A 10,741-nucleotide genomic window follows, 5' to 3' on the forward strand; every position below is an offset into this window, starting at 1 on the left:
GATTGGATGTTTCTTTAAAGACATGCTCTTGTTTAACCACAAATTGTTGGGCTCAGTGCAGGAATTATTCGATCACTTGCTTCTTTTTTACTCTCGACTTTAGGACCCTTCTAAGTGGAATTAAACATGGTACTAATAATGTTTTATAGATTTTCGATTTGAACCAAAGTATGAATGTTCTTGTACCACCTTTTCCTGATGGCTGCATTGTTTTTCATTATGGCAACAAGGAAGTTGAGCGAACCCAGTGATCATGTGCAACCTTCCTCTTACAGCATGTGTGGAAAGAGATTATAGGGATGTCAAGGCTGGCATTGATGGAATAATGGAGAAAGGTTGTGATGGCTGGCACTTAAAAGAGATGGCGCCTTGTGGTTAGAGGGTGGTAAGGGAGCCTGGGCCCTCCCACTCCACCAGTCTTCGGCCCAGAGCCCTGCGAGGGTTTGCCAAGGTCAGACACTCATGAGCACCTTAAAACATGCTTCTCTGGGCCACTTCTACACCTCCACTCTATAGTTCAGGCTTTTCCAATCTGTAGTCAAGTAATGCAGAACAAACACAGTGCCTTTAGTCTGACTGGGGTGGTTTCTTCTGGCTGATCTCCCAAGAAATAAAGTCTGCAGAGGTAATTCCTAAAGGAAGAAAATATTTTTAACCCATAACTGGAGTTCTCAGTATATTGCATCAAGAAAGCCATACTCACCCACCCTACTATGTTAAAGTTCTTTTGATGCTCTAAAGGGTTAGAAAGGAATTGAAAGAGGTGAGTGCTATGCCGTCTTCCATATCCCTGCATTAAATGATTGGCTGTATGAGAGAATGAACAGCTTCAGCAGTCATTGCAATGTGGATGGTTTCCAGTCTACTGTATTCATAGATTCATAGATATTTAGGCCAGAAGGGACCATTATGATCATCTAGTCTGACCTCCTGCACAATGCAGGCCACAGAATTTCACCCACCACTCCTAAAAAAGACCTCACACCTATATCTGTGCTATTGAAGTCCTCAAATTGTAGTTTGAAGACCTCAAGGAGCAGAGAATCCTCCAGCAAGTGACCCGTGCCCCATGCTACAGAGGAAGGCGAAAAACCTCCAGGGCCTTCCAATCTGCCCTGGAGGAAAATTCCTTCCCGACCCTAAATATGGCGATCAGCTAAACCCTGAGCATATGGGCAAGATTCATCAGCCAGATACTACAGAAAATTCTTTCCCGGGTAACTTGGATCTTACCCCATCTAAAAACCCATCACAGGCCATTGGGCCTATTTACCATGAATATTTAATTACCAAAACCATGTTATCCCATCATACCATCTCCTCCATAAACTTATTGAGTTTAATCTTAAAGCAAGATAGATCTTTTGCCCCCACTACTTCCCTCGGAAGGCTATTCCAAAACTTCACTCCTCTGATGGTTAGAAACCTTCGTCTAATTTCTAATCTAAATTTCCTAGTGGCCAGTTTATATCCATTTGTTCTTGTGTCCACATTGGTACTGAGTTTAAATAATTCCTATCCCTCTCTGGTATTTATCCCTCTGATATATTTATAGAGAGCAATCATATCTCCCCTCAACCTTCTTTTAGTTAGGCTAAACAAGCCAAGCTCCCTGAGTCTCCTTTCATAAGACAAGTTTTCCATTCCTCGGATCATCCTAGTAGCCCTTCTCTGTACCTGTTCCAGTTTGAATTCATCCTTCTTAAACATGGGAGACCAGAACTGCACACAGTATTCCAGGTGAGGTCTCACCAGTGCCTTATATAACGGTACTAAAACCTCCTTATCCCTACTGGAAATACCTCTCCTGATGCATCCCAAGACGACATTAGCTTTTTTCACAGCCATATCACATTGGCAGCTCATAGTCATCCTATGATCAACCAATACTCCAAGGTCCTTTTCCTCCTCCGTTACTTCTAGTTGATGCGTCCCTAGCTTATAACTAAAATTCTTGTTATTAATCCCTAAATGCATGACCTTACACTTCTCACTATTAAATTTCATCCTATTCCTATTACTCCAGTTTACAAGGTCATCCAGATCCTCCTGTAGGGTATCCCTGTCCTTCTCTAAATTAGCAATACCTCCCAGCTTTGTATCATCTGCAAACTTTATTAGCACCCTCCCACTTTTTGTGCCCAGGTCAGTAATAAAAAGATTAAATAAGATTGGTCCCAAAACTGATCCTTGAGGAACTCCACTGGTAACCTCCCTCCAACTTGACAGTTCACCTTTCAGTAGGACCCGTTGTAGTCTCCCCTTTAACCAATTCCCTATCCACCTTTCAATTTTCCTATTGATGCCCATCTTATCCAATTTAACTAATAATTCCCCATGTGGCACAGTATCAAACGCCTTACTAAAATCTAAGTAAATTAGATCCACTGCGTTTCGACATTGGTGAGGCCTCATCTGGAGTACTGTGTCCAGTTTTGGGCCCCACACTTCAAGAAGGATGTGGATAAATTGGAGAGAGTCCAGCGAAGGGCAACAAAAATGATTAGGGGACTGGAACACATGAGTTATGAGGAGAGGCTGAGGGAGCTGGGATTGTTTAGCCTGCAGAAGAGAAGAATGAGGGGGGATTTGATAGCTGCTTTCAACTACCTGAAAGGGGGTTCCAAAGAGGATGGCTCTAGACTGTTCTCAATGGTAGCAGATGACAGAACGAGGAGTAATGGTCTCAAGTTGCAGTGGGGGAGGTTTAGATTGGATATTAGGAAAAACTTTTTCACTAAGAGGGTGGTGAAACACTGGAATGCGTTACCTAGGGAGGTGGTAGAATCTCCTTCCTTAGAGGTTTTTAAGGTCAGGCTTGACAAAGCCCTGGCTGGGATGATTTAACTGGGAATTGGTCCTGCTTCGAGCAGGGGGTTGGACTAGATGACCTTCTGGGGTCCCTTCCAACCCTGATATTCTATGATTCTATGATTCTTTATCTAAAAAATCTGTTACTCTCTCAAAGAAGGAGATCAGGTTGGTTTGGCACGATCTACCTTTTGTAAAACCATGTTGTATTTTGTCCCATTTACCATTGACTTCAATGTCCTTAACTACCTTCTCCTTCAAAATTTTTTCCAAGACCTTGCATACTACAGATGTCAAACTAACAGGCCTATAATTACTTGGATCACTTTTTTTCCCTTTCTTAAAAATAGGAACTATGTTAGCAATTCTCCAATCATACGGTACAACCCCTGAGTTTACAGATTCATTAAAAATTCTTGCTAATGGGCTTGCAATTTCTTGTGCCAATTCTTTTAATATTCTTGGATGAAGATTATCTGGGCCCCCTGATTTAGTCCCATTAAGCTGTTTGAGTTTCGCTTCTACCTCAGTTATGGTGATGTCTACCTCCATATCCTCATTCCCATTTATCATGCTACCATTATTCCTAAGATCCTCTTTAGTCTTATTAAAGACTGAGGCAAAGTATTTGTTTAGATATTGGGCCATGCCTAGATTATCCTTGACCTCCACTCCATCCTCAGTTTTTAGCGGTCCCACTTCTTCTTTCTTTGTTTTCTTCCTATTTATATGACTATAGAACCTTTTACTATTGGTTTTAATTCCCTTTGCAAGGTCCAACTCTACTTGACTTTTAGCCTGTCTCACTTTATCCCTACATATTCTGACCTCAATAAGGTAGCTTTCCTTACTGATCCCTCCCTTCTTCCACTCCCTATATGCTTTCTGCTTTTTCTTAATTACCTCTCTAAGATGCTTGCTCATCCAGCTTGGTCTACAACTCCTGCCTATGAATTTTTTCCCCTTTCTTGGGATGCAGGCTTCCGATAGCTTCTGCAGCTTTAATTTAAAATAATCCCAGGCCTCCTCTACTTTTTCTCAAGGTTCTCTGTAGATACACGTAGTTGGAGAATTCTAGCTGCAGGTAAGTAACCTTTTCACACTGACTGGGAGACCCTTTGCAAATCACTGAATCCTGCAAATTAGCAAGTTTGAAAATGCAGTTTTCTAAGAATTAAAAAGTAGCTCATTAGTGTACTTGATTCTTTAATACTTAATAGTATCCTAGATTGCATCCTGTATATATGCTAAAATTAGTGAAGTCTTAATAGTGAAGTTAATAGTGAAGACAAAGCCCTGACTGGGATGATTTAACTGGGAATTGGTCCTGCTTCGAGCAGGGGGTTGGACTAGATGACCTTCTGGGGTCCCTTCCAACCCTGATATTCTATGATTCTAAATTTCACAGCACTCTGCTATTAAATGTTTGCTGAGAACATGAAGAGTGCCTTTTTGTGAATGTTTTGTTCATATTAATGAAGTGCAAGATAGAGAGGTTCTAGTGTAATTAATGTGTTGTCTGCAGGTTCACTTGAAATTTAATTTGAGATCTTTTAGAAACTTCTCTTACAGGTGAAGGCAGAGAGGCGGGCACATGAACAAGAGGAGAGCAAAGCAAGTGAGGAGTACATTCAAAGGCTATTAGCAGAGGAAGAAGAAGAGCACAGGCTGGCAGAAGAAAGGCAAAGAGAGATGGATGAACAGCTTAAACAAGATGAAGAGCTGGCATGGGAGCTGAGTATCAATCTGGTGAGTTTGGCTCTTGGGGGCATTAGAGCAGTGTGTATCTCAAAGTGAGTGATCTTTATATCTTCCAGAGCATATGCAAAAATCCTTATGAAGAATTTCAAAAAAATTCTTCAAATTTTATATTGGAACCCAACATTAAATATTCAGTGCTTAAATAAGTTTAAAATCCAACAAAAGAGAGGAGAAAATAAAAATTTCCACTTTTTGAAGTGCTTACCAGTAGTTGATTTAAAATCTCATCCATAGTAACCACCTTCTTGGATACCAGGAGCTCCTCTCTTCTCCCGTCATTTAAAAAATGCTTTTTTGGAGGAGGTTAATGTCTGTAGCCTGTGTTTAGGAGTGGAAAACGCAATGGCATTGTTTGAGAAAGAGTAACTTAGAAGAATCCTAACCATTGAAATATTTATAGATGTGGGATGTACATGCTTCAGTTGCATTTTGATATAACCTGCCATTTTGTGGTAATTCACTGGACCCTCACTAGAACGCACGTCTATATAGTGCGAATTCACATATAACATGGTCGCGGCCATAGATCCCCAAATTACTTTAATTGCAGTTCATTTTAACGCAGTCCCTGCTATAACGCTGTCCCCCCACGTTAACGCGGTACTGCGCATGGATCCCAAATCCCATGTTCTAGCAAGGGTCCAGTATACTAATGAAAAACAATGGATTTATCACTAATGGAAAAACTCCTCTTCTCCTGATATCACTGCCTCCAGGTAAATTTAATGCATGCTGAATGCAGTTCCCTATCTATACTTCTTGTTTGCACCAAAAAATTCGTGCAAATAACTAATCCTGTGTACAGAAGCACAATTATTTTCAATTTTGTCTAATTTCTATATGTTTCCTGTCATTAAAGAACAAGTCCACCAGTGAACACATGTTCAGCACTCCTTTACTTGCAAACAGTCACACGTCTGGCCCATCTCCAATTAGTTCATGCAAGACAAAGAACAAATCAAGCAACTCTGGAGACATCCAAAAGTAAGTAATCAAGCTTTCTGTCCAAGATTTGTTGGTACATTTCCACAACATACACAGCATGTGAAAGGAGAAATATGGTTTTTAGTTTGGAAAGAAATAAGTGTGGCTAAACTTGAAAATGTACCCCTGTAAAAGAGCACATTGGCAGTCTGTGTTGATTCTCTCAACTACTTCCTTATCAAACTTGCTCAGGTAACAGATAAAAAGATGGATTTTCTAATTGTCAGTAGAGCAAATTCAACCTGGAATCTGAAAGTCAAGTTGTGTTCTTACTCTGAGATGACATAGCAATAGAGATTCTGCAGTTGGAGCTCGTTTAGTAATTCTGTTGATGTATGGCCAAGAATAGAATCAGTCTTGTTCTCCTGTAGCTGCAGTGCAAATAGTGAAAACATCAGTAAACAGATAAGATTTGACATATACAGGTAGATCTACTGAATAACAAGTGCCGCCTTTGCATAGTTGACTCTTTCGATTGTAACCTCACTTTAAGATCACTGTGTTCTGCCTCGATATCCTGTTGTAGTCTCATTGGCTTACTTAGGCTGAATTTATTCTATGTTGATATATTCTTTAAACTTGATCACTGTGGCCCCTTTGGTTACTCACCTTTAGTTCTGTTCCTGGCAGATCAGTTTCTGTTAACTTCTTTTCTTTTTTAAAAAGAAAAGGAGTACTTGTGGCACTAGCTCACTTCATCGGATGCATCCGATGAAGTGAACTGTAGCTCATGAAAGCTTATGCTCAAATAAATTGGTTAGTCTCTAAGGTGCCACAAGTACTCCTTTTCTTTCTGCAGATACAGACTAGCACGGCTGCTACTCTGAAACCTTTCGTTTTTAAGTTCACTTTTTCAGAGAAGAAAAGGAGTAGAAACCTTTTCAGAGAAGTGTTCTTCAGTCCTTATGGACTTGTATGCCATCCAGTCTTCCAGTTAGGATCAGAGAACTTGACCCTTTATGGTCCTCCAGCTGTGGCTGGTAGCCACACTGGGTAATCACTATTGCCTTTTAAAGTAAATATGAACTATTTCTCATGGCTTCAAGGAGGCTTAGAAAGTGTAATGGCAAGCATTTGTTTCTTGTTGATGCAATAAATCACCTTCAAAACGACTATAGGTAAATGGTTTTTCATTTGTAAAATAAGCTATCGCGTAATCTTTGGATTCTAGTGGTGATCTGCATTACTTTTTTAGCATACCTTTTTTTTTTTTTTTGGTAATCTATGGTAACTAGAAGCTACTGAATGTTACAGTATTTCAGCACAGGATAATGTGAAAGATAATAGTGGGACACTCACCTACACTGATCTGAAGATTCAGAGAAATGTGGAGGACTCTCAGACTTTAATGTGATGCTTAAAGTTTTGTCTTACTATGTGCTTTTTTCCCCCCCCTTAAGGTATCTGTCTCCAAAATCACCTTGTGCCTCGGTATCAATGTCGCTCTCTAAAAAAGCAGAGAAAGGCAGGAATAACTCCTTTTCTATGGTAATCTATGTCTCCATATTGAAGTTATATATGGCACAATTTTTTAGTAGTTGCATGTTCTTTTCTTTTTGTTGAGGGTATATAGACTGGAAGTACATATATAGCCATAAAAATGAACACACTGTCATCTTAAAAAGGTAAAGGTTGTATTTAAACAGAATTTCAGAAATGGCCTTAGAAAGCATTTCATCCAGACAATCTGTATCACTGACTAGGCAAAATATATTTTTGTTACTCTGTGAAAAATTGCAAGATCCAAATATATATTCTGATTCTCTGATATCAAGTATTGGAGCCAGAAAATTCATTGTTAAGGTCTGCTAAACAGGGGTAATTTCGCCTTATGTTTGAGACCTCTACTTTTCTGACCAAAAAAAATATTCTAACTGCAAACTCAACATAGCATCTGGAAGGCAAGCTTGTATTCATTTTGACTTGTGCATCATCCCCAACAAGAATTGTACAATGGTGACTTGGTTAATAGTTCTGTTGGTGCACAGGCCAGAAAAGAATCCAACTTAATACCCTCTAGCTTTCAGAGCTAATGCAGCCAACAGAAATGAAACGTGCTTTTTATTTTATCAAATTTTCTATTTATATAAAAGCTTATCAGAGCACAATAAACGTTTCTGAACAGAAGTAAAGTTTATAGAATAACTTTTCACCAAGCTGTATTTGATCGGTTTGTTTTCAGTTTTGCCTTATCTTTTCTGTAGGAAAATAACAACACTGAAGAGGACATCTTAATGTGGCAAGAAAAGGATAGAGAGGAAATGCCAACATTGTCTCCACAAACTTTCTCCACTGTTCAAGACAGAAATGTTAAGGATTCATTTTTAGAATCATGTCTGACTTATTTAAATACCTCTCCGGTAGTGGGGTCTCATCCCATTGAGTGGGAAGGTCTGTCAGGAGCAAACTATCAGGTAGATAAAATTACAAATGCACTTCGCAATGTGTCAAAACAGGAAAGGCCTGATACTGGACTTCCTTCTTCCAGTGGAGAGGTAGCCAGAAGTGCCTTTGAAAATGATAACTCTACATGTACAGAAAACATAGACTTTGAAAAATGTGTAGAAATTAGCTCTTCTCTTCAGGAAGTGGTTGATTCTGTGACGTCTGGCAAATTAGAGAACAGGGATGCATCCCATAATCTCATGGAAGTGGCTGCAAACTGCTCAGTTGAAGGAAAGAAACAAAATGTGTTACAGAACAGTAAGGAAACTCCAAAAAGAAAATCTCAAGAATCTCCAACTGAAGCAGCAGTTGATTTATGCTTGATTGATAAAAGGAGGAAAATTTTTCCAGAAACTTTTGAAGACCAAGAGGAGAAGGTAAATGATCTTAATGTGCAAATGCATATAGATTTGGAGAAGCAGCTTTATGAGAGGCGTAAGCAAGAGGAGCAAGACAGGCTCCTGGCTCTACAACTTCAGAGAGAGATAAACAGGGAGCAAAAGACATTAAACCGAAAGAAAGGCTCTCCAGATGAGTACCTTCTGCGTCCTAAAGCATCTCCATCTTTGGAGGAATCTCCAACTGGGAGAGGTAGTCATAAGACTGCAAGTGAGTCGACATCTCCCAAGAGCCAGACTGAAATGAGTCATCGGAAACTGCGAAGAAGCTCCCACAATGAGAACTGGCAGCCTCCCACCAAGCTCCAGATGAAATCGCCCAGTGTCAGAGGAGGAAAAGTGTTGAACTGTGTCAACAGCTGTGCCTCAAAGGATATCCAATCTCTGTTGACCAAGAATAAGCAAAAGACAATCCTTCAGATGTTTAAGAGGTCTGTTTCAAAGTAAACGATCAATAGGACTATGAAGGCACAGTGGGGTGGATGGGAAATAAAGCAGTATCCTTCCTGGTATCAGATAAAGCTTCTTGTAAACAGCTACTTTTAAGTTGATTGTATTAAAAGAGGATCATTTTAGAGCATAAATGCACTCAGAATTATACAGTGCTGTTGAGCCAAGGAGCCTCTAATGCCTTCCTTTTCTCCAGACCTTATTAGTTTTAATTAATTTCTTAACTAAATACAGAACGAGTCTGTATCTTCAATTATTTGTTCACTGCAGGGCTACAGCACTACAGACTTCCATCAACACAGCTGCTGTGCATTATGTTGAAGGCCTGGACTGGAACCTCACCCTGCTTGATTAGTGTTGGCTGGTGAAGATATGACAGTTAACCATGTCTGTTGTAGTTTTTTTCCCTCACAGTTTTGTAATTAGATTACTATAGAAAATATTGGATAAATTAGCATTACTTATTTTTCTATAACAATATGATGAATTTCATCAAAAGTATATAATATACAAAATCACCAGACTGGAAAATGGGGGGTGGGGGAGGAAAAGTCAAGATAAAGAGACTATAATTTGGAATAAGTTATAATTAATGAATCAACAAGTGTGAATAAGGACTAGGTTTATTCCCAGTTTTGAGTTAGTTTATTTGTCTGGTTATAAGACTACCCTTTCTTTTTGTTGTCTTTGTAGTATATCATCCCTTTATGTTAGTAACCATTTTCCTCCTGCTTTGCTTTTTTGGTACATGTTAAATGTTTTTGTTCAAATAAGCAAATAATATCAGAGTTTTATAATTCATCTGAATTGCTGTTTGTCTAGAGTGCAAGAAACTTCAGGCCTGTGAGGAAAAGTTATTGCAGGCTACAAAAGATAGATAAAGGGTTCTCATTTGCCCACATTTCTCCTTCCTCGTTACTTCTCTGAAATTCCCAGTTTACTATTTGCCTGCATTGTGAGGAAACAAAAATTAACAATTTTGTTTCATTTGGACTTGCCAAATGTTTACCTAAATGATAATATACAGAAATACTGATGACACTATTCTATGTATATTCACATTTTTAGTGAATGAGTATTACAGTAAATGTTTGAATCTTATTTTGATCTGTAGATTTGTTTGAACAACAATTAGTTTGGGTGTACTTGGAATGAAAAATTCCAAAACAAAAACTGTGTTTTGGCTCTGAGTTTAGTCTTTAAGGTCAAGCACTTTTCATGGTTTAAGTGTGAGATGTTCCCAAGCCACAATACAGCTGCTGTTTCTTCTGACTTTGTATCAATTAAAATGGCTTTCATCACTATGTAACTTGAATTAATTATTTTGCCATTCTTTTCCTAGGGAAGACTAAAAATACCCGTTTTTAAATTTTGGGTGTAAACCAGGGATTCTCAACCTTTTTCTTCGAGGCCCCCCAACGAGCTACAAAAACTCCATGGCCTGCCTGTGCCACAACTGTTTTTTCTGCATATAAAAGCCAGAGCCAGCATTGGTGTAGCAAGGAGAGCAGTTGCCTGGGGCCCTACACTGCAGGAGTCCCCACAAAGTTAAGTTGCTCATGCTTCAGCCCCAGGTGGCAGGGCTGGGAGCCCTGGGGTTCAGCCCCACACAATGGGGCTTCAGCTTTCTGCCCTGGGTCCCAGCAAGTCTAACACTGGCCCTGCCTGGTGGCCCCCTGAAACCTGCTCATGGCCCTCCAGGGGGGCCTGGACCCATGTTTGAGAACCACTGGTGTAAACAGCATTTTAAAATAATTTCTGGAAAGCATAAGCAGTGGGACAAGCCAAAAAGCTGTGCATGACTTTTTGTCTTCTGATGTTTATGACAATAATAATAGCAGCATGGTATGAGCATTATATGCATAAATGGTACTTTCCCAGAAGAGCTTTTC

At 39.5% G+C, this 10,741-nt stretch overlaps 1 protein-coding gene across 7 annotated transcripts in view; it reads left to right on the forward strand.

Annotated features, from left to right (window-relative positions):
- RNF168 (ring finger protein 168) overlaps positions 1-10,350 on the forward strand; it is a 33,046-nt gene extending 22,696 nt beyond the window's left edge. For 5 of the 7 annotated variants that reach the window (XM_073360400.1, XM_073360401.1, XM_073360398.1 and 2 more), the window contains 5 exons: positions 4,384-4,560; positions 5,432-5,556; positions 6,957-7,044; positions 7,761-8,830; positions 9,120-10,153. In XM_073360400.1, the coding sequence (XP_073216501.1) occupies positions 4,384-4,560; positions 5,432-5,556; positions 6,957-7,044; positions 7,761-8,830; positions 9,120-9,204 (1,545 nt within the window). In that variant the 3' untranslated portion in view covers positions 9,205-10,153. Of the gene's footprint in view, positions 1-4,383; positions 4,561-5,431; positions 5,557-6,956; positions 7,045-7,760; positions 10,154-10,191 lie in introns of those variants that run through there. The other 2 variants (XM_073360403.1, XM_073360402.1) reach the window with 2 other exon arrangements.
- The last annotated feature ends 391 nt before the right edge of the window (positions 10,351-10,741 follow it).

This window comes from Lepidochelys kempii, chromosome 9, assembly GCF_965140265.1.
Source record: "Lepidochelys kempii isolate rLepKem1 chromosome 9, rLepKem1.hap2, whole genome shotgun sequence".
Lineage (NCBI taxonomy): Eukaryota > Metazoa > Chordata > Testudines > Cheloniidae > Lepidochelys > Lepidochelys kempii.